The sequence below is a fragment of the Schistocerca serialis genome, chromosome 10, assembly GCF_023864345.2.
Source record: "Schistocerca serialis cubense isolate TAMUIC-IGC-003099 chromosome 10, iqSchSeri2.2, whole genome shotgun sequence".
NCBI lineage: Eukaryota > Metazoa > Arthropoda > Insecta > Orthoptera > Acrididae > Schistocerca > Schistocerca serialis.
In genome coordinates this window covers 200,102,898-200,127,565 of record NC_064647.1, presented here as the reverse complement: position 1 = coordinate 200,127,565, position 24,668 = coordinate 200,102,898, and the positions used below count along the sequence as shown (strand labels likewise).

Sequence of the window (24,668 nt, the reverse complement as noted above, 5' to 3'; positions counted from 1 at the left end):
GCCTGTATATCCACACTGTAAAATTCTGGACCAACCTGTTGGAGACACTGTTTGGCAGCGTGCACAAGGGAGTCATCATCTTCAAACCATGTTTCATCACCTGTCACAAATCGTCCAAGAAATTCATCTCCACATTTCTCGTACTGTTGCTAAAGTTCGTTGCATACTGGTTTTCTTCTTTCTTTGTGAGCCACTGCCAACATCCTGGGAACCCACCTGGCACAAACCTTCTTTAACGCCAACACTTTAAGTATTCTGCAAACACTTACTTCTCCTATCCCAAAGTAGCGTGACAATTCGTTCACTATGATGTGTCTGTCAGCAGTCACCAATTCGTTAACTCTTTGCACATTGTCTGGAGTGTGTGCATTACGAGGCCTGCCGCTGCGAGGACAGTCCTCAATATTGACGTGGCCGCTTTCATCACGTAACCTGATTGCCCACCGACTAACTGTATTGCGATCGACAGCAACATCTCCATACACCGTTTTCAACATCTTGTGAATGTTTCCCACTGTCTCATTTTCACAGGACAGGAATTCTATGACAGCACGTTGCTTCTGACGAACGTCAAGTGTAGCAGCCATCTTGTAGACATGCTGTGACGGCCCCACTCACGGGAGCAGGCTGAGCTAAGTTTGAAAACAAGCGGGAAGGATGTATCTACACACTGTAAAACTTTCACATATGCAGAATGAAAACTGTATTTTTACAAAAATAGTGTGCATTTATTTTGGACTGACCCTTGTACGTGTCACATGTCAGAATCAAATGGTCCAAACGGCTCTGAGCACTATGGGACTTAACATCGGTGGTCATCAGTACCCTAGAACTTAGAACTACTTAAACCTAACTAACCTAAGGACATCACACACATCCATGCCCGAGGCAGGATTCGAACCTGCGACCGTAGCAGTTGCGCGGTTCCTGACTGAGCGCCTAGAACCGTTAGACCACCGCGGCCGGCAGAGTCGTATCTACACGTATCACGGGTCCCATGTAATTCCAACACGCCCCACACCATTACAGAACTTCCACCAGCTTGAACAATCCCCTGCTGTTATTCAGGGTCCATGGATTGATGAGGTTGTCACGATACCCGTACACATCCATCCGCTAAATACAATTTGAAACGAGACTCGTCTGACCAGGCAAATGTATGCAGTCATCGACAGTCCAATATCGGGGACGGGTCCAGGCGAGGCGTAAAGCTGTGTGTCGTGCAGTCATCAAGGGTACACGAATGGGCCTTCGGCTCTGAAAGCCCATATCGACGAAATTTCGTTGAATGGTTCGCACGTTGACACTTGTTGATAGCCCATCATCGAAATCAGCACCAAAATGCGGAAGGGCTGCACTTCTGTCACGTTGAACGATTCTCTTCAATCGTCGTTGGTCCCGTTCTTCAAGGATCTTTTCCCTGCCGCGATGACGTCGGAGATTTGATGTTTTACAAGATTCCTGATATTCGCGGTACACTCGTGAAATGGTCGTAAGGGGAGACCCCCACTTCATCTCTTCCTCGGGGATGCTGTGTCTCGTCGCTAGTGCGACGACTATAACAGCATGTTCAAACTCACTTAAATCCTGGTAACATGCTACTATGTCAGCAGTAAGAAATCTAACAACTGCGCCAGACACTTGTTGTTTTATATAGGCGTTGCCGACCGGAGCACCATATTCTGCCTGTTTACATATCTCTGTATTTGAATACGCTTGCCTATACCAGTTTCTTTGGCGTTTCAGTGCAGGAGACACGTTCCCAGCATATGGAAGGAACGCAGTTGAATCAGTGATCTCAGTACGTTGCTTCTTGTTATTATAGCTGTGTATGGACTTCACCGGCCGGAATGGCCGAGCGGTTCTAGGCGCTACAGTCTGGAACCGGGCGACCGCTACGGTCGCAGGTTCGAATCCTGCCTCGGGCATGGATGTGTGTGGTGTCCTTAGGTTAGTTAGGTTTAAGTAGTTCTAAGTTCTAGGGGACTGATGACCTTAGAAGTTAAGTCCCATAGTGCTCAGAGCCATTTGAACCATTCTTTTTGTATAGGCTTCCTTGTTTGGCGTGAAGTGTAGCCATTCACTTTTAAAAATTTTCTCCAAGCGTTCCAATTCTGCGTGGAGGTTTTCATCGTCCGATATTACGTGCGCCAGATGTATTAAGGTTCTAAAAGCACCGGCGGTTTGTCCTGGGTGATGGCACCTAGACGACTGGAGATGTAGATCTGTGTGCGTGGGTTTTCTGTGCACGGAGTGTCCCAATGACTCACCATTCTTAGACCGTACTAACACGTCTAGAAAAGGTAAAGTCCCATTTTTTTAAATCTCCATCGTAAATTTGATGTCCTCATGTAATGAGTTTAAGTGACAAAGAAATTTCTCTAGTTCTTGCCTGCCTCGAGGCTATAAAAGAGAAGTATCATCTACCTAATGCCATAAAACAGTGGGCTTTAAAACAGCAAATTCAGATGCAAAAAGATTAGCCACGATTGGGGACAAATGGCTCCCCATGGCGACTCCATCTGTTTGTTCGAAAAATTCGTTATTAAATAAGAATTAGGTTAAGGATAGGACATATTCAAACTAAACCGCGATGTCAGCAGTGAATAAGTTACCAGTAAGCTGTAACAAGTCCATTAAAGGCACTTTGGTAAAAAGTGAAAACACATCAAAGCTAACTAATGAATCCGAGCTGCTAAACTTAACTGTCTTCAAGCGATTGACAAAATACACAGAATTACGTATATGACGACAACATTTACCCGCATACCACTTGAGCTGACAGGCCAGACGTTTTGCAGTAGAATAGGTCGACGCACCAGTATTACTCAGTATTAATCCTTGTGCGGCACCACCCTTGTGAATATTGGGAAGACCATACAGTCTTGGTTTGGTGGTACTGCATTGTATTCTCTTCGCCTCTAGATAACTTGTTTAGGTAGAGGATTATTGTTCAGAAGAGTAGCAGTTTTTCTCCAAATATGGTTCGTTGGGTCCTTTTAGATTTTCCGGTACGTAGAACGTCCATGGGATCCTCAGTGGAATACAATAGGACAAAAATTTTATGTCCAGTTTCCAGTTTTTGGGGTCCAGTAATTAAAAAATCGGTGGAAATACGGTTTGCCAATACTCTTATACACTGAAACTCGAAAGAAATTGGTATAGGCATTCGCATTCAAATACAGAGATATGTAAACTGACAGAATACGGTACTGCTGTCGGCATCGCCTTTATAAGACAAAAGTGTCTGGCGCAGTTGTTAGATCGTCTACTGCTGCTACAATGGCAGGTTATCAAGATTTATGTGAGTCTCAAAGGGTGTTCTAGTCGGCGAACGAGCGATGAGACACAGCATCCCCGAGGTAGCGATGAAGTGGGGATTTTACCGTAAGACCGTTTCACAAGTGTACCGTGAATATCAGGAATCCGGTAAAACATCAGATCTCGACATCGCTGCGGCCTGAAAGACATCCTGCAAAAATGGGACCAACGACGGCTGAAGAGAATCGTTCAACGTGACAGAAGTGCAATCCTTCCACACATGGCTGCAGATTTCAGTGCTGGGCCATCAAGAAGTGTCAGCGTGCGAACCATTCAACGAAACATCATCGATATGGGCTTTCAGAGCCGAAGGCCCACTCGTGTACCCTTGATGACTGCACGACACAAAGATTTACCCCTTGCCTGGGCCCGTCAGCTCCGACATTCGACTGTTGACGACTGGAAACATGTTGCCTGGTCGGACGAGTCCCTTTCAAGTTATATCCAGCGGATGGACGTGTACGGGTATGTCGACAACCTCATGAATCCGTTGACACTGCATGTCAGCAGGGGACTGTTCAAGCTGGTGGAGGCTCTGTAATGGTGTGGGGCGTGTACAGTTGGAGTGATACGGGGTCCCTGATACGTCTAGATACGACGCTGACGGGTGACATGCACGTAAGCATCCTATCTGATCACCTGCATCCATTCATGTCCATTTTGCATTCCGAAGGAGTTGGGAAATTCCAGCAGGACAATGCGACACCCCACACGTCCAGAATTGCTACAGAATGGCTGCAGACACGATTCCTCTGGCCACCAAACTCCCCAGACATGAACATTTTTGAACATATCTGGGATGTTTTGCAACGTGCTGTTCAGAAGACGGACAGCTCTGCAGGATTCATAGTCAGTTCCCTCCAGCAGTGCTTCAAACATCAGTCGAGTTTATGCCAAGTCGTGTTGCGACACCTTTTCGTGCTCGCGTGGGCCCTACACGATACTGGGCAGGTGTACCAGTTTCTTTGTCTCTTCAGTGTAAATCGTGACAACGACTTTCAACTGGATAAAAGTGGAAATACTACAATTAAAGTTGTCCAGACACAGCGGAATAGACGGGGTCATTCGATACCCATTTATTAGATCATCTTTCACTTCAGCACCGACGGCAGCACACACAACTCGGCTGCCCGTGCATATCCATCAATTGACGCATGCGCCGAAAGACGACAGTCCATTGGCATGCACGAGATCCGGCAAAAATACTGTGAGTGCACCTGGGTGTCTTCAATAGTTGTCCGCTCATCTGAAGATGGCCGGACGTCTCTGGGCCGAAATATCGTAGCAGAATGTCGACGGATCATTTGATTTGCACATACGAAAATTATTAGAATACTGTATTCTGCCTACTTGAAACAGTTCACACCAATCACTCGTCATCATCATCAGTTGGTCTGCTATTCCGCACACTTGTATTTTGTTCATTAGGCGGCAGTACGCAGCTCTATTGAACGCCTTCTGGAAGTCAAGAAACACGACATCTAAGAGAGCGGCGCCGTCTACTGCTTTCTGGGTCTCGTGGACAAACACAGCGAGCTGGGCTTCTCTCGACCGTTGCTATGGGAAACCGTACTGGTTCCTACAGAGATTTTCGGTCACCAGAAATGTCACAATTCGCGAGCATAGATCGTGATCCAAAATTCGACAGCAGGCCGACTTCAGAGATACAGGATACAGGCCTACAGTTCCGCACGCCTGTCCGACGACTCTTTTTCAATACTGGAATGACCTATGCTTTTCTTCCAATCATTACGAACGCTTCGCTCCCCCAGAGACCTGCGGTAGACTGCATCTGGAAGAGGGACAAATTCTTTCCCTTCCTGTACGCGGAATGGAATTAAAACCCCGTCAGATTCAGTAGCTCTTCTCCTGTTGAGCGACCTCTGTTGCTTTTCAATCCATTGCTCACTTATTTTAGTATCTTTCATTTTGTTGTTCCCGCGACGATTTAGAGGAGGAATTACGGTGTGATATTTTCAGGTGAAACAGTTTTCGAAAAAAGACGTTAAGTATTTCGGCCTTTTCTGTGTCATCCTCCGCTTCAAGTCCATTACGGTCACAGAGAGACTGGGCAGGTGGGTTAGATCCATCTACTGCTTTCAGATAAGACCAAAATTTCTTACGATTATATGTCAAGTCGGGAGACTGAAATTTAATGTCAAATTCATTGAAAACTTTACGCATTGCCCTCATTACACTCATTCCAATCAGCTCTCTCGAATTTTCGAAGTGGTCGGTATACAAATATCAAACTTGTACCAGTTTGCTTTTGAAGAATTGCAGTATTCTTTTATTTTACTGTTATTTAAGGCAACAAATTGTTGAGATAAATGGACAGTTTATGAAAGCTCATTTCCTGACCCCGTCACCGAATTTTCGTAATGCGAGAAACCTTTTCACTATTCCACTCAGATGAATACTTTACACGAAAGAAATATTACGAAAACATCAAATTTTCATCAAATACAAACGTGAAAACTCTCAGCGTCACATAAAAGGAGATGATTTTAATTAAGTACACACGCTAAGCCGCTCCCACGTCAAGTCCCAAGCGGTCTCCTGCATCGTTTCGTTGCGAGAAACAGATCTTTAGGTTCATAACAAAGCAGTTATTAAGATTTTTGATCCGCCTACTTGTTTCTAACATGTTGTTGATGTTGTGGTCTTAAGTCCACAGACTGGTTTGATGGAGCTCTCCATGCTACCCTATCCTGTGGAAGCTGCTTCATCCAAGTACCTACTGCATCCTTCTGAATCTGTTTAGTGTATTCATCTCTTGGTCTCCCTCTACGATTTTAACCCCCCCTCACTGCCCTCCAGTACTAAATTTGTGATCCCTTGATGCCTCAGAACATGTCCTACCAACCGATCCCTTCTGGTCAAGTTGTGCCATAAATTCTATTCAGTACCTCCTCATTACTTACGTGATCTACACATTTTCAGCATTCTTCTGTACCACCACATTTCGAAAGCTTCTATTCTCTTCTTGTCTAAACTATTTATCGTCCATACATTGTTACACTCATAGAAATACTTTCAGAAAAGACTTCCTGACTCTTAAATCTGTACTCGAACTTAACAAAGTTCTCTTCTTCAGTAACGCTTTCCTTGCCATTGCCAGTCTACATTTTATATCCTCTCTACTTCGACCATTATCAGTTATTTTGCTCCCCCAAAAAAAACCTACCTACTAATTTAACTGTCTCATTTGCTACTCTAATTCCCTCAGCATCACCTGATTTAATTCGACTACATTCCATTATCGTCGTTTTGCTTTTGTTCGTGTTCATCTTATATCCTCCTTTCAAGACACTGTCCATTCCGTTCAACTGCTCTTCCAAGTCCTTTGCTGTCTCTGACAGAATTACAATGTTATCGGCGAACCTCAAAGTTTTTATTTTTTTTCCATGGGTTTTAGTTCCTACTCCAAAGTTTTCTTTTATTTCCTTTACTGCTTGCTCATTATAGAGATTGAATAACATCGGGGATAGGGTACAACCCTGTCTCACTCCCTTCCCGACCACTTCTTCCCTTTCATGCCCCTCGACTCTTATAACTGCCATCTGGTTTCTGTACAAATTGTAAACAGCCTTTCGCTCCCTGTATTTGACCTGTGCCACCTTCAGAATTTGAAAGAGAGTATTTCATTCAACACAGTAAAAAGCTTTCTCTAAGTCTACAAATGCTAGAAACGTAAGTTTGACTTTCCTTAATCTAGCTTCTAAGATAAGCCTTTCGATCAGTATTGCCTCACTTGTTCCAACATTTCTATGCAATCCGAACCGATCTTCCGCAAGGTCGGCTTCTACCAGTTTTTCCATTCATCTGTAAAGAATTCGTGTTAGTATTACTAACAGGTGTTGACAAATGTGAAAATTACCGAACTATCAGTTTAATAAGCCACAGCTGCAACACGTGAGGCAATACTGACCCTACGACTTATCTTAGAAGAAAGATTAAGGAAAGGCAAACCTAAGTTTCTAGCATTTGTAGACTTGGAGAAAGCTTTTGACAATGTTGATTGGAATACTCTCTTTCAAATTCTGAAGGTGGCAGGGAGCGGAAGGCTATTTACAATTTGTACTGAAAGCAGATGGCAGTTATAAGAGTCGAGGGGCATGAAAGGGAAGCAGTGGTTGGGAAGGGGGTGAGACAGGGTTGTAGCCTATCCCCGATTTTATTCAATCTGTATATTGATCAAGCAATAAAGGAAACATAAGAAAAGTTCGGAGTAGGTATTAAAATCCATGGAGAAGAAATAAAAACTTTGAGGTTCGCCGATGACATTGTAATTCTGTCAGAGACAGCAAAGGACTTGGAAGAGCTGTTGAACGGAATGGACAGTGTCTTGAAAGGAGGATATAAGATGAACATCAACAAAAGCAAAACGAGGATAATGGAATGTAGTCGAATTAAGTCGGGTGATGCTGAGGGAATTCGATTAGGAAATGAGACACTTAAAGTAGTAAAGGAGTTTTGCTATTTGGGGAGCAAAATAACTGATGATGGTCGAAGTAGAGAGGATATAAAATGTAGACTGGCAATGGCAAGGAAAGTGTTTCTGAAGAAGAAAAATTTGTTAACATCGAGTATAGATTTGAATGTCAGGAAGTCGTTTCTGAAAGTATTTGTATGGAGTGTAGCCCTGTATGGAAGTGAAACATGGACAATAAATAGTTTAGACAAGAAGAGAATAGAAGCTTTCGAAATGTGGTGCTACAGAAGAACGATGAAGATTAGATGGGTAGATCACATAACTAATGAGAGGTATTGAATAGAATTGGGGAGAAGAGGAGCTTGTGGCACAACTTGACTAGAAGAAGGGATCGGTTGGTAGGACATGTTCTGAGACATCGAGGGATCATCAATTTAGTATTGGAGGGCAGCGCGGAGGGTAAAAATCGTAGATGGAGACCAAGAGATGAATACACTAAGCAGATTCAGAAGGATGTAGGCTGCAGTAGGTACTGGGAGATGAAGAAGCACAGGATAGAGTAGTATGGAGAGCTGCATCAAACGAGTCTCAGGACTGAAGACCACAACAACAACAATTACTAACATAGCAAAAAAAAAAAAAAATAGATTGAAGAATGTTTTTCGCTGTGAGAAAACGTGTGTGTATTAGGCCAATAGGTAAAAGCCGGCCGCGGGGCCGAGCGGTTCTAGGCGGTTCAGTCCGGAACAGCGCTGCTACTACGGTCGCAGGTTCGAATCCTGCCTCGGGCACGGATGTGTGTGATGTCCTTAGGTTAGTTAGGTTTCAGTAGTTCTATGTTCTAGGGGAATGATGACCAAAGACGTTAAGTCCCATAGTGCTCAGAGCCATTTGAACCGTTTTTTGAACATTTTTTGAACTTAGGGAAAACACTGACAACATGAAGGGACGGACTCAGAATTCACGAAAGTCAGAACAACCTTTGGTGACATTAAAGGCAAGTGTGATAACATTAAGAGTGCAACGGGTATTCCACTGTTAAATACAGAGGAGAGAGCGGATGGTGGAAATAGTACATTCAAGGGCTCTATCAGGGGGAAGATTTGTCTGATGTGATGGAAGAAGAAACATGAATCATTTTAGAAGAGACAGGGGATCCAGAATTAGAATCAGAATTTATGAGAGCTTCGGAGGACTTAAAATCAAATAAGGTAGAAGGGCTAGACAACACCCTATCAGAATTTCCAAAATCATTGGGGGAAGTGGCAACAAAACGACTACTAACGTTGGAAAAAATCATCCACACAGTTGCGAAGACTGCAACAGCTGACAAGTGCGAGAAATATCGCAGAATCAGCTTAACAGCTCATGCATTCAGGTAGCTGACTAGAATAATATTCGCAGTTTCGAATCCTGCCTAGGGCATGGATGTGTGTGATGTCCTTAGGTTAGATAGGTTTCAGTAGTTCTAAGTTCTAGGGGAATGATGACCAAAGACGTTAAGTCCCATAGTGCTCAGAGCCATTTGAACCATTTTTTTGGAATAATATACAGAAGAATGGAAAAGAAAATTGAGGATGTGCTAGATGACGATCAGTTTGGCTTTAGAAAGGGTAAAGGCACAATAGAGGTAATTCTGACGTTGAGGTTGACAATGGAACGATTAAGACACGTTCATAGGATTTGTAGACCTGGAAAAAGCGTTCGACAATGTAAAATGGTGGAAGATGTCCAAATTCTGAGAAAAGTTGGAATAAGCTATAGGGAGAGACGAGTCATATACAATATGTACGACAGTCAGGAGGGAATGAAACGAGTGGACGACCAAGAACGAAGCGCTCAGATCAAAAATGATGTAGGACAGGGATGTAGTCTTTCCCCCCTACTGTTCAATCTGTACATCGAAGAAGCAGCGACGGAAATAAAATACAGTTTGAAAGGATATCAATGATACGATTCGCTGATTACATTGATATCCTTAGTGGAAGTAAAGAAGTATTGCATGATCTGCTGAATGCTATGAACAATCTAATGAGTACAGAATCCGGATTGAGAGTAAATCGAAGAAAGACGAAAGTAACGAGAATTAGCAGAAATGAGAACAGCGAGAAACTTAACATCAGGATTGATGGTCACGAAGCAGATGAGGGTAAGGAATTCTTCGACCTAGGCAGCAAAATAACCAATTACGGACGGAACAAGGAGGACATCAAAAGCAGACTAGCAATAGCAAAAAGGGCATTCCTGGCGAAGAGATGTCTACTATCATTAAACATAGGTGAAAATTTGAGGAAGGGATTTCTGAGAATGTACGGTTTTAGCACGGCATTGTATGGCCGTGAAACATAGAGTGTGCGGAAACCGGAACAGAAAAGAGTCGGTGGATTTGAGACGTGGTGCTACAGACGAATGTTGAAAATTAGGTGGACCGATAAGATAAGGAATGAGGAGATTCTGAGCCGACCGGGGTGGCCGAGCGGTTCTAGGCGCTACAATCTGGAACCGCGCGACCGCTACGGTCGCAGGTTCGAATCCTGCCTCTGGCATGGATGTGTGTGATGTCCTTAGGTTAGGTAGGTTTAAGTAGTTCTAAGTTCTGGGGGACTGATGACCTTAGAAGTTAAGTCCCATAGTGCTCAGAGCCATTTGAACCATTTTTTTGAGGAGGTTCTGCGCAGTATTGGAGAGGTAAGGAACATGTGGAAAACACTGGTAAGGAGAAGTCACAGGATGATAGGACGTCTGTTAAGACATGAAGGGATGACTTCTCTGGTACTAGAGGGGGCTGCAGTGTGCAAAAACTGTAGAGGAAGATAGAGATTGAAGTACATTCGGGAAATAATTGAGAATGCACGTTGTAAGTGCTACTGTGAGGTGAAGAGGTTGGCACAGGAGAAGAATTCGTGGCGGGATGCATCAAGCGAGTCAGTAGACTGACGACTAAAAAAAAAAAAAAAAAAAATCGTGCTATTGTAGATAGAGCGTCGACATGATCGATCACCGGATCTGGACCAAGGGCAACAACCATGAAACTCTGTCCCACTAACTAACATCCACTACCTGTACAACACATTGGATGCCCGTTTGTGTGCTTTCATTCAACATTCCGGCGGTTACACCGATTATTAATGTACCAGGATTTCCTATTTGCTATGGCTTATCTCGTGGTTACATCAACCTGTGATCTCGCAATGTTGATCACTGAAAGTGTGTTTCCTAGACAAATGCATTCCAGAAATTTCACTACTCTACATTAATTATTTTTTGTGTTGAGATTTTTTTTCAGTCAGTGTGTCTAAAACCTGCTGAGAAAGACCTCCAGTAACAGATGCAGGCCACCGCTAAAATTTTGCGCAGGTTTTCGAGGCTACGTTTTCAGTACACGGAGAAAGCATATCTTAATGACTTCCTAGGTAATTGCACATTCCTTGTTCAATCGTGTAAAGTTACTCACTGGTGTATCGTCGGGTATGTGAACTGATGTGCTACACTGATTTTAGTTAACTGTATGTGTACAGCTGTCTCCCGTAAAAAAAGTGAACGAGTTGGTACGCTTGCTGTGCTGAGGACAGGTTCTACATGGGGCAAAAGTTGGTGGTGATCGTGCTGCACCCAGATGATGTGGAACACGTCTTGCTAACATCGAAGATGGTAGACCGCACATACTTCGTCAGACGCGTCCTCCGGATCTTCTGCGGAGATGGTTTACTCACCCTTGGAAATTTCACCGAAAACTGATCAACCCTACATTCCACTCTGAGGTGAGTTAACCAGCCCAGGTAAGACTTATTGAAATTATCCAGGCTGTTACCCCGTGGCTGGAGGAAATTCCTTTTGAAACCCAATGTTTCGTGCTCTGTTACAGGGGACGTCTTCGGGGGGTTTGTAGCTTTTCCGGCTGTCCTACCGTCGTGTTTCAACACTCAATTCATCCGAACACTATATAATAGCACTGAATCTACACTGATAAGCCAAAAAATTCCGACCACTGACCACTGCGAGACTGCCTGCTAGCGTTATGGTCACGTGACGCCGTAACAAAAGTGTGTAAGCGGAGCGGACACGGGCAGCTGATCACCCTAGCGAAGATATGGGCTGCACATGCGGTACTCCATTGAGATAAGCGACTTTGACAAAGGCCAGATTATTATTACGCAGAGCCTGTGCTTGAAAATGGCGAAGCTGGTCGAATGTTCACGTGCTACTGTCGTGAGCATCTACGGGAACACGTAGGACCGTGGAAATTTCCCTAGCAGCGACTCTTAAAAAATGTTGGGTTCGGAATCTTGTCTGTTCGGTAAAGTAGGATACATGGTCATGTGTGGCATCTCTGCCGAAAGAGCACAGTGCTCGTGCATGAACAAGTGTTTCCGAGCACACTGTTCGCCGTGCATTATTGAACACAGAGTTCTGCAGCAGACCATCCCTACGTGTTCACATGTCGACCCAACGACATCGTCAATTGTGACTCCAGTGGGCGCGGGACCTTCGGAGTTCGACCGTCGATCGATGTAAACGTGACGACTCTTCGGGTGAATCACATTTTTGCTACAATAGGCCAGTGGTTGTCTTCACAAACGCCGTCATCGAGGTAAACGGCGGCTCGAAACGTGCAGCGCTCCACGGACGGAGCCTGGTGGGAGCAATATTATGCTACGAGGTGCAACAGTAAAGTAATGAGACAGATGTGAAAAAAAAAAGCCGGCCGGAGTGGCCGTGCGGTTCTAGGCGCTACAGTCTGGAGCCGAGCGAAAGCTACGTCGCAGGTTAGAATCCTGCCTCGGGCATGGATGTGTGTGATGTCCTTAGGTTAGTTAGGTTTAAGTAGTTCTAAGTTCTAGGCGACTGATGACCTCAGAAGTTAAGTCGCACAGTGCTGAAAGCCATTAGAACCATTTTGAAAAAAATGTTGCTTTCCGTTTTAGTCAAGTTTAGTGTTGTCTCCTTCAAAGTAGTTTCCTTCTGATTGCACACACTTTTTCCAGCGCTTCTGTCATAGATGGTAACATTTCTGGAACTCATCTTCTGTAATATCCTCCAACACCCTCGTCACAAGCTTTTTGGACATCCTGTATTGTTTGAAAATGGTGTCCCCTGACCACCGTTTTGACTCTTGGAAATAGAAAAAAAGTCGCACGGAGCGATATCTGGTGAATAAGGTGGCTGTGGTAGTACTGAAATTTGAGATTAAAAATTGCTGTACTGACAGAGCAGTATGTGGACCATTTTTGCACAAATCTTTCTCATACCAAGATCTTCAGTTATTATTAAACGAACCGTTTCGCGATTGATGTTCAGTTCTTCTGCAATCATTTTCACGGATAATCTTCGTTCAGATCGTACGAGTTCACGCACCCTGGCCAAGTTGACATCCGTCCGTGAGGTTGATGGTCGTCCACTGCGGTCTTCATCCTCAACATTCGTTCTGCCTTCACTAAACATTTTATGCCAACGAAAAACTGGAGCTCTTGACATGTACTCCTCTCCAAAAGCCTTCTGAAGCTTACCGTAAGTTGTCGTCGCGTTTTCAACCAATTTGACGCAAAAAAAGGCATAGCGTTGCCCAATATTATGCAGTTCCATTTCTGTGACGAGAGACACAAACACGTGTTAACTTATTACAGCACAACTCACGACTGAGCAGTTGCATCGATGTGCTGCTTGGACTAGAAGCAACTTACAGACCAAGGTCAAAGATATTATGCCTACGCAAGCCTGCAGGGTTGCCACATATTGCAAAGAAAATCAGTCTCAATACTTCTTGACAGATTAAAACTGTGTGCCAGACCGAGACTCGAACTCGGGACCTTTGCCTTTCGCGGGCAAGTGTCAGGAAGTTTCATATCAGTGCACACTTCGCTGCAGAATGAAAATCTCATTCTGACTCCGCAATATCCTTTCTTTCAGGAGTGCTAGTTCTGCAAGGTTCGCAGGAGAGCTTCTGTAAAGTTTGGAAGGTAGGAGACGAGGTACTGGCAGAATTGAAGCTGTGAGGGGGGGGGGGGGGGGGGGAGGGGGGTCGTGAGTCGTGCTTGGGTAGCTCAGTTGGTAGAGCACTTGCCCGCGAAAGGCAAAGGTCCCGAGTTCGAGTCTCGGTCTGGCACACAGTTTTAATCTGTCAGGAAATTTCATATCAGCGCACACTCCGCTGCAGAGTGAAAATCTCATTCTGGAAAATCAGCCTCATTATTTTATTGTCGCATCTCGTATGGCAGACATTCTCCCGCACATGCACGAGACCTGTAGCAGTGATCGAAGACACGCTAACAGCTGCGAACCACCAGCATCCCTTCATGCTTTGATGTCTTCCCGATGGCGATGTCATCTTTCAGCAGTATAATTATCGACGTCTAGGAGCCAGGACCGGGATACAGTGGTTTGAGGAGCATTATGGTGAACTGAAGTTGATGTCTCGGCGAGCAAATGCGCCTGATGTAAATCTTATCAAACCTTTCTGGGTCGCTACCTGGCACCATCACCGCATACGCAAATTAGCCCCACGATATTTACGCGAATTACATGACCTGTGCGGAGACATCTAATGACACGTACCTCCACAAATCCATCAACAAGCGGTCGGATCCCTGATACGCGGAATCAGTGATGTGTTTCGTTCCAAAGACGGACAAACAAGCTGTTATGCAGATGGTCATAATGTTTTGGATCATCAGTGTATACTAGTAATAAACTGTAAAAATGTCATGTCTGCCTGCTTATTTGTTTGAACACACTTCTCCAAAACTACTAGACGAATTTTCACGGGGTTTTGCAGGTACCTTGAGCATAGCTCGGGGCACCACACAGACTTTAGTTCATCAAAAGCGGATCATGGAACTAAAAGATATCGTGATTCAAAATTTACTAGATCAGTCTTGTCTGAACACACTTATCTGCTTGACGAACTTTCATACATTTTCACAGATACTTCAGCATAGCTTGGGGCACGGTAAAGGCTTTCATTTCGTCAGAATAGGATCATGGGAGAACAGATATCACAATACAAAGTTTTGTCTAAGACCGTCGTACCTGTCTGTCTGTATGTTTGAACACCTTAATCTAGAGTTTTTATGGGTGACGTGAGCATTGCACGGGCCACAGTATATCAGATTTTCTTGCAGTTAGTACTCAGTCAAAGTGAAGTGATGGGTGGATGATTGGAGAGTGCTAAGGTACTTTGCGAATTAAATAGTATTTCCATAAATAAAAACTTATTATCTCTGTAACAAAACAATCAGTTAACGAAAAAGGATGAAAATTAATGTGGAAAATCAATAACATTTAAGTAAAAAAAAAATTAACTCAAAAACAAGCAACTACAATATTCAAAATTTTAAAATCACGAATAGTTGCATAAGTACAGCAGCACCTAAAATAAAATACAAAAACCAATATCTGCGACCAAGTGCTTCAAGTCAAGCGTTAACTATAATACTACTAATAATAATAGTCTTGAACCACTAAATTAGCGGCGTAGCCATAATCACGAATACGAAAATGCAGTGCCTGTGCTCTGTAGAATAACGATGCGGCTACTTCAGCTGCCATGAAAGACGTAAAATATATTCGCGGTTGCGAATACGAATCACGTCCAGTTGTATAATATAATGGAATGACGATAGTGAAAATTTCTATCGGACGGGGCTCGAACCCGGGTTTTTCGTCCTTTTTTTCTTTTCTTTTTTTTTTTCTCAGCAGCACGACAGCAAAACTGTAAACTGCGAGTAGTAAATTTAATGATTCACTAACGTTTGCCAAATGTCGCGAAACCTGCTCAAAACCGCTACAGATAGCCCATCACAGAAACAAACGAGTCTGTACTCGCCCCACATTATATTAGGCCAGCCACAGGAAAATCATTCGCTTGCTAGAAAGGTAACCAGGATGCCTGGGGCCACAACCGCTATTTTTTGTTGTTGTGGTCTTCACTCCAGAGACTGATTTCATACACCTCTTCATGTTATTCTATCCTGTGCAAGCTTCTTCATCTCCCAGTACCTACTGCAGCCTACATCCTTCTGAATCTGCTTAGTGTATTCATCTCTTGGTCTCCCTATCCTATTTTAACCCTTCACGCTGCCCTCCAACACTAAATCAGTGATACCTTGATGCCTCAGACGTGTCCTACTAAACGATCCCTTTTTCTAGTCAAGTTGTGCCACAAATTACTCTTCACCCCGATTCTATTCAGTACCTCCTCATTAGTTACAGCCGCGCGGGATTAGCCGAGCGGTCTAGAGGCGCTGCAGTCATGGACCGTGCGGCTGGTCCCGTCGGAGGTTCGAGTCCTCCCTCAGGCATGGGTGTGTGTGCTTGTCCTTAGGATAATTTAGGTTAAGTAGTGTGTAAACTTAGGGACTGACGACCTTAGCAGTTAAGTCCGGCAAACCTCAAAGCTTTTATTGCTTCTTCATGGATTTTAATTCCTACTCCAAATGTTTATATTTCCTTTATTGCTTGCTCAGTATACAGATTGAACGACATTGGGAATAGGCTACAATCGTGTCTCGCTCCGTTGTCAACCACTGCTTCCCTTTTGTGCCCCTCGACTCTTATAACTGCCATCTGGTTTCTGTATAAATTGTAAATAGCCTTTCGGTCCCAGTGTTTTATCCCTGCCACCTTCAGAATTTCACTCCAGTCAAAATTGTCGAAAACTTTCTCTAAGTCTACGAATGCTAGAAATGTAGGTTTGCCTTTTCTTAACCTATATTCTAAGGTAAGCTGTAGAGTCAGTATTGCAACGCGTGTTCCAACATTTCTACGGAATCCAAACTGATCTTCCCTGAGGTCGTCTTCCACCAGTTTTTCCATTCATTTATAAGGAATTCGTGTTCGTATTTTGCAACCGTGACTTATTAAACTGATAGTTCGGCAGTTTTCACACCTGTCAACGTCTTCTTTCTCTGGGAATGGAATTATTATATTCTTCTTGAAGTCTGCGGGTATTTCGCCTGTCTCATACATCTTGCTCACCAGATGGAAGAGTTTTGTCATGGCTGGCTCTCCCAAACTAACGGACTATTGTCTACTCCAAGTGCCTTCTTGCTCTGTCAAATTCTTCGCATAGTATCATTCATTTCATCTTCATCTACGTCCTCTATCATTTGCCCTCAAGTACATCGCCCTTGTACAGACTCTCTATATATTCCTTCCACCTTTCTGCTTTGCCTTCTTTGCTTAGGACTGGTTAGGACCGTTACTTATCAAATTCAGAACTGCTGTCTGTAGCTGGGAATGGGTGATTATCATAAAATCCACAGTCCTATGGTGAAACGGACTCACAAGTCATGTTTGATTCTCCCAAATGCTTGAGTGACTGACCTTCGAAATTCAACCAGCGTCTTGGTGCCATCAATACGCATTCCAGTCCAGGCTGCTGAATTTACGCGATATTCAGCCCACAGGGATGTCGACATGTCTGCTGAGAGAGCAGACCCCGAACTATCAAATTTGGATCGACGAGACCCTTTTATGCTACTCGGCGACGCCTGGAGGTAAGACGTCCGTCGGTTACCCAGCAAGGAGACATTCGCCAAAAACAGCTACTGTCGATATAAGCAAGTGGCCCCGATACGTAATGCACACAGTTCAGAAACGTGCAGTATAGTTATGATGAGCTGGCTGACATGACTTTGTGTTACACTTAGGCAAATGGAAATGAAAGAACAGCTCTTTGTTTCTACGGAAATCGGTTCCCTAACAGAACACATTCATACCACAGTTTCTTTGCTGTAGTTCATGGACATTTAGGAAGAACTGCCAGTTTGCATCGTCAGCATATTGGTGGTGGTAGACATGACATGAGAACCCCAGATTTTGAGGATGAAGTGATCTGTACATTTAGCAATGAACCTTCAACTAGCGCACCTCAAATGAAAGCAGATCGTGTATATATTTCAAAAGTACTGAAAGAGTACAGGCTACATGCATACCATCTTCAAAGGGTGCTGGTTTTAGGGCCAGTCCATTACCCATATTGTATGCAGTTTGCGCAGTGGTTCACACACCAAAGAGTAAATCATGTTGTCCTCCACAGACATGTTTTATTTAGAAATGAAATTTTGTTTACACGTGGTGGTTTATTTCAACAGTAGCAACAGCCACAAATGGGACAATGAATCCACTCATGCAGTTGCTATTAGATCACAATGGCAGAGGCTCTTCATAAACATGTGGGTGTAAATTGTCGAAAATCATCTTCAGGACCTGTAATACTCCCACACAGGTTAACTGGAGTTACAGTTACTGCAGACCACACTACCAGAACTGCTGGAGGCCTCTGATTCCAGCGCGATGGAGCCAGAGCACACTTCAGTGATGATGGACGAGCAGAGCTAACTGATCTTGTGGAACACTGGATAGCACTAGGAGGCCCTGTGGTGTGGCCATCACATCCACCTGACTTGGTGCACCTTGATTATTTTCTTTGGGGGCATGTATGGTAGACATTACTCCAACTCCCGCTAGAGCGGGCTGACAGCCCCAATCACTGATACATTCCATCACATCCGACAGAATACGGACATGGCCTCCAGAGTTGGACGGGCATTCATACGAAGGTGTGGAGCACATATTGAGGCACAGAGTAGTTTGTTTTGAACCATTCGTGTAAACCGAGCGAGTTGGTGCAGTGGTTAGCACACTGGACTCGCATTCATTCCCGCGTCCGGCCATCCAGATTTAGGTTTTCCATGATTTCCGTCATTCACTCCAGGCAAATGCCGGGATGGTTCCTTTGAAAGGGCACGGCTGGCTTCCTTCCCCGTCCTTCCCTAATCTGATGAGACCGATGACCTCGCAGTTTGGTCTCTTCCCCAAAACAACCCAACCAACCCAACCCAACCATTCGTGTAAATTTCTGTCAGAACATGACTAATAACAATAATAAATAGTAATTATTGAGCAATTGTATGTATTCATCATTATAACTAAGACCGCGTTTAAGATTGTATGTTCCTTAATAAAAAAAAAAGTGTTGCTCTTTATGCGACCTGTCACTCCTCAAGGTTTGTCAGCGATATCCTGAAACACCCTGTACACTAGGAGTAACTAAGGACCCAAGACAGAACCCTGTGGAACACAACACAATCCCTGATTCGCTCCACTTACGAACTACTACATATCATGTAGATGGGATAAACTCCATCTTCTGCCAGTCGCAGTGGAGAAGACGCACGTTGAGAGTGTGCTGCTTGGTTCCAGCTGCTGGAGGGATTTCTGGAGGCCTTCCACGAGGGCGGCCTCTACCTGTGCGAGCGCCTGGCCAGCACTGGAGGCACCGCCACCGAGACCTACAATCCGGCACTCAAGGCAGCCCTGCGTAACATTTACGACACCGTTATTGGCATCAAGCATGAGCTGCTGCTACCAGACGACGTGTCGGAGGATGAGTTGGCTGGCGCCATGAGTGATGCCATGATCTCCATAACGGTAAGGCCGATTAAAGCAGCGAGTTTACAGACTCAGATCCCAACAACAGCTTTCTCTGCTAGCGCTCCTACTCGTGTATCCATTAAGCCACCTTACGTGTTGTATAATAGGAAAATCAGTATGTTGTCCTGGACGGAAAGTTTTCATCGGACAGTGGTGTCTTCACGAGTCCCCAGGGAAAGTGGGAGACACGGGGCGGACAAAACTATGGAAAAATCGGGAGAAATGTCTGCTTGAACATGAATGCAGAAGCTAGCCATGCCTGCACGTTGCGCTGTTGAATTTGACCGTGAACGGCGACTGTGGAATGATACCAATACGTCACAAGTGCCACCTGTGCTAAGAAAAGTGTTTTTTGTAGTCGTGAGTGCACTATGTCGGAACTCAGTTATTCTAACGTAGGCAAATTGCTGGTGTTCGTATGGTGGATGCTTCTGTAACCAAGGCAAAAAAGTATTTGATGTTTCAACACGCACCGTATCGAAAATTTCTGCCACATAGAGGGACAGCGGAATAACATCATCCGCTGTCACGACGTGGACAAAAAGTGTGTTGATAGACAGTCACTGAAGAGAACTGTTATGAACAATAACAGGACGAAAGCTGCAAAAGTCATTGCAAAACGGAATGTCGCACTTGGGAACCATATTGTGCAGTAGTTCCTAATCTGTTTTGTTTTGAAGGCAAGCGTCGATTAGATCAGTAAGCCAGTCAGTGAAGATCCAGCTCTCGGGTGATAGATACAGGGTGGTCCATTGATCGTGACTGGGCCAAATATCTCACGAAATAAGCGTCAAACGAAAAAACTACAAAGAACGAAACCTGTCTAGCTTGAAGGGGGACACCAGATGGCGCTATAGTTGGCCCGCTAGATGGCGCTGCCATGGGTCAAACGGATATCAACTGCGTTTTTTTAAAATAGGTACTCCCGTTTTCTATGACATATTCGTTTAGTACGTAGAGAAATATGAATGTTTTACTTGGACCACTTTTTTCGCTTTGTGACAGATGGCGCTTAATAGTCACAAACATATGGCTCACAATTTTAGACGAACAGTTGGTAACAGGTAGGTTTTTTAAATTAAATTACAGAACTTAGGTACGTTTGTACATTTTATTTCGGTTGTTCCAATGTGATACCTGTACCTTTGTGAACTTATCATTTCTGAGAATGCATGCTGTTACAGCGTGATTACCTGTAAATACCACATTAATGCAATAAATGCTCAAAATGATGTCCGTCAGCCTCAATGCAATTGCCAATACGTGTAACGACATTCCTCTCATCAGCGAGGAGTTCGCCTTCCATAATGTTCGCACATGCATTGACAATGCGCTCACGCATGTTGTCAGGCGTTGTCGGTGAATCACGATAGCAAATATCCTTCAAGTTTCCCCACAGAAAGAAATCCGGGGACGTCAGATCCTGTGAACGTGCGGGCCATGGTATGGTGCTTCGACGACCAATCCACCTGTCATCAAATACGCTATTCATTACCGCTTCAACCGCACACGGGCTACGTGCCGGACATCCATCATGTTGGAAGTACATCGCCATTCTGTCATGCAGTGAAACATCTTGTAGTAACATCGGTAGAACATTTCGTAGGAAATCAACTTACATTGAACCATTTAGATTGCCATCGATAAAATGGGGGCCAATTATCCTTCCTCCCATAATGCCGCACCGTACATTTACCCGCCAACGACGCTGATGTTCCACTTGTCGCAGAGATCGTGGATATTCCGTTACCCAATAGTGCGTATTATGCCGGTTTACGTTACCACTGTTGGCGAATGACCCTTCGTCGCTAAATAGAACGCGTGCAGAAAATCTGTCATCGTCCCGTAATTTCTCTTGTACCCAGTGGCAGAACTGTACACGACGTTCAAACTCGTCGCCATGCAATTTCTGGTGCATAGAAATATGGTACGGGTGCAATCGATGTTGATGTAGCATTCTCAACACCGACGTTTTTGAGATTCCCGATTCTCGCGCAATTTGTCTGCTACTGATGTGCGGATTAGCCGCGACAGCAGCTAAAACACCTAATTGGGCATCATCATTTGTTGCACGTCGTAGTTGACGTTTCACATGTGGCTGAACACTTCCTGTTTCCTTATATAACGTAACTATCCGGCGAACGGTACGGACACTTGGATTATGTCGTCCAGGATACCGAGCAGCATACATAGCACACGCCCGTTGGGCATTTTGATCACAATAGCCATACATCAACACGATATCGACCTTTTCCGCAATTGGTAAACGGTCCATTTTAACACGGGTAATGTATCACGAAGCAAATACCGTCCGCAGTGGCGGAATGTTACGTGATACCATGTACTTATACGTTTGTGACTATTACAGCGCCATCTATCACAAAGCGAAAAAAGTGGTCCAACTAAAACATTCATATTTCTTTACGTACTATACGAATATGTAAAAAAAAATGGGGGTTAGTATTTAAAAAAAACGCAGTTGATGTCCGTCTGACCTATGGCAGCGTCATCTAGCTGGCCAACCATAGCGCTATCTGGTTTCCCCCTTCAAGCTAGACGAGTTTCGTTCTTTGAAGTTTTTTCGTTTCATGCTAATTTCGTGAGATATTTGGCCCGGTCACTATCAATGGACCACCCTGTATATACACCACGGCAAGTTAAGTGTTTATGCTTGCCTATGTTTTCCTCGTAGTTTATTTCTCAAATTTCGTGCGTATTTCTCTGTGTAAGAGATGTATGCTCGCATTTTGTGTGTGTAAATTCAGGCAGTCTGCAGCGCAGTTTGCATTTCTTCATGGCTCAGTAAGGCATCAACGTCCATTGGTGACACATCAGGACAGTTGAAAGTTGCATATCCGGTATTGTCTGCTTTTATACCTTACTTCTTCAGTTAGTCTTTCTAGGATGGGTAGGGCACGCGCAAGCTGTTGCCAGCGCAGGAGGAGCTGGCCGCACTTCATGAATAGCTGAGTGCACTTCTGGCTACGGTCAGTCGCCTTGTGTCTGCTGCCTCGAGTTGTGGCGGACACTATAGGTGTCACTTGTTCCGCCCACGGGCTCTGCGGCCGATGCATCTCCTAGTGTACCCAACACGGTGGATCTCCCCTCACAGCAGTGGCGTGTGGTAACGCATTCGTGTCGCTCGAGGCAGGGGGCCAATGTGGAGACTGGACGACTGGTCTCGCCCATTCAGTCTCTGTGTGGACAGGTGGCCGTTCCTTCAGCAGGGTGCGAGCAGGCAGACGGGGTAATGGGTTCACTTATCTAGAGCTCTAACTTTAGGCGTGTTCTGGAGACTCCTAGGCAGGTAGCGTACGGGGCTGGAAGGTTCTGGAGACTCCTAGGCAGGTAGCGTACGGGGCTGGAAGGGAAGCCAATGTGAACTCGGTACGTCTGCAGATGTGGAGGCCGCCATCCTCTCGAGCGTGCAGGGCCCGGCGTTGTGGTTCGCATCGGCACCGATGACGCGTGTCACATGAGTTTTGAGGCCATCCTCAGTTCATATGGGCGGCTGGTCGAAGTAGTGAAGGCTACTGGCCTAACGTGCTGGGTACAAGCAGAGCTCGCGATTCGCAGCACTGTTCCCGCAGTTGACCGAGGTCCTTTTCTACATCTACATCTACATTTATACTCCGCAAGCCACCCAACGGTGTGTGGCGGAGGGCACTTTACGTGCCACTGTCATTACCTCCCTTTCCTGTTCCTGTCGCGTATGGTTTGCGGGAAGAACGACTGTCTGAAAGCCTCCGTGCGCGCTCTAATCTCTCTAATTTTACATTCGCGATCTCCTCGGGAGGTATAAGTAGGGGGAAGCAATATATTCGATACCTCATCGAGAAACGCACCCTCTCGAAACCTGGCGAGCAAGCTACACCGCGATGCAGAGCGCCTCTCTTGCAGAGTCTGCCACTTGAGTTTATTAAACATCTCCGTAACGCTATCACGGTTACCAAATAACCCTGTGACGAAACGCGCCGCTCTTCTTTGGATCTTCTCTATCTCCTCCGTCAGACCGATCTGGTACGGATCCCACACTGATGAGCAATACTCAAGTATAGGTCGAACGAGTGTTTTGTAAGCCACCTCCTTTGTTGATGGACTACATTTTCTAAGCACTCTCCCAATGAATCTCAACCTGGTACCCACCTTACCAACAATTAATTTTATATGATCATTCCACTTCAAATCGTTCCGCACGCATACTCCCAGATATTTTACAGAAGTGTTTGTTCCGCTATCATATAATCATACAATAAAGGATCCTTTTGTTTGGAGCCATATGGAGGGTCTCAAACAAAGGCTTCATCGACTATGCGACGGTGTTGGCTGCAGTTTTCTGGACCTGCGCTATCGGTTGGGGATGTGTAGGACTCCCCTTGATATAGGTCAGGGGTGCACTATACGCAGGAAGCAGCTACTCGTGTAGCAGGGTAGTTGTAGTGTGCATGATGATGATGATGATGATGACGATGAAGTTCCATTCTCCATGACGGAGCGTAGGGGAACGATGCGGGAGACCCGCACCGCCGTACTAGGCAAGGTCCTAATGGAGGTGCTTTGCCATTGCCTTCGTTCGACCGTAATAGGGATGAAGACGACACAACAACACCCAGTCACCTCGAGGCAGGAAAAATCCCTGACCCCGCCGGGAATCGAACCCGGGACCCCGTGCTCGGCAAGCGAGAACGATACCGCCAGACCACGAGCAGCGAACTGTGGAGTGCACGTGAGGCTCTTTAGGCCAGGTGACAGTTCGCGGTACTCTGATGAACACTCGCCACTCGATAAGCAGCAAGGGAAATCGCACCTCATTCAGAGTAAAGACACTCCGACTGTCAAAATTTAATCAGTAAATTGTCGAAGTATTCGTAACAAAGATCCCAAATTTACTACTCTCCATTGAAGTTCTCGCACTCAAATTATTCTCCGGACCGAGCGCTGTCTCAAACCCGACAGAGAGCTGTGAGATATTTAGCGTCTCATGGAACACATGTCAGAAAGACAGACTGAAGGCCACAGGATTTATTTATTTTTCGAGTCCAGGACATAAAATAATTACAAAAACTAATAAGTATTGATTCACATAACAAATTAGCAAAATTAAATATGTACAGTAGTATTTATGACACAGATTCAGTAATATATACAAACAAGCAGCAAGATGATTATATTTTTTGACGGGCCCAGTATTCGGCGGTTATCACAGCAGGTTCGCCGGCTGCAGCAAGACCACAGATAGTGCATGCAGCCGGTAGGTTCCTGCAGGCTAGCAAGTGCTGTTCGTCCTGCACGTCATCACACTGACAAGTTTCCTCCTCATTACTGAAGCCCCACCTCCGTAGGTTGGCTTTGCACCTTGACACCCCAATTCGCAGTCTGTTAAAAGTCTTCCAGGATACATATGACAGGTGTGAACCTTCGGCTAAATCCTCCTTGACCGTTATGTGATTGTCTGCAGCTAGGGAGTCTCGCCAAAGCT

General features: G+C 44.9%; 1 protein-coding gene across 1 annotated transcript in view; it reads left to right on the top strand.

The window, feature by feature from the left end:
* The window catches only part of LOC126424685 (cytochrome P450 4C1-like), a 174,654-nt gene that overhangs the window by 9,775 nt on the left and 140,211 nt on the right, over positions 1–24,668 (top strand). Inside the window, exons 3-4 of the mRNA XM_050087412.1 lie at positions 11,457–11,517; positions 18,959–19,186. Of these exons, the coding sequence (XP_049943369.1) occupies positions 11,457–11,517; positions 18,959–19,186 (289 nt within the window). The remainder of the gene's footprint in view (positions 1–11,456; positions 11,518–18,958; positions 19,187–24,668) is intronic.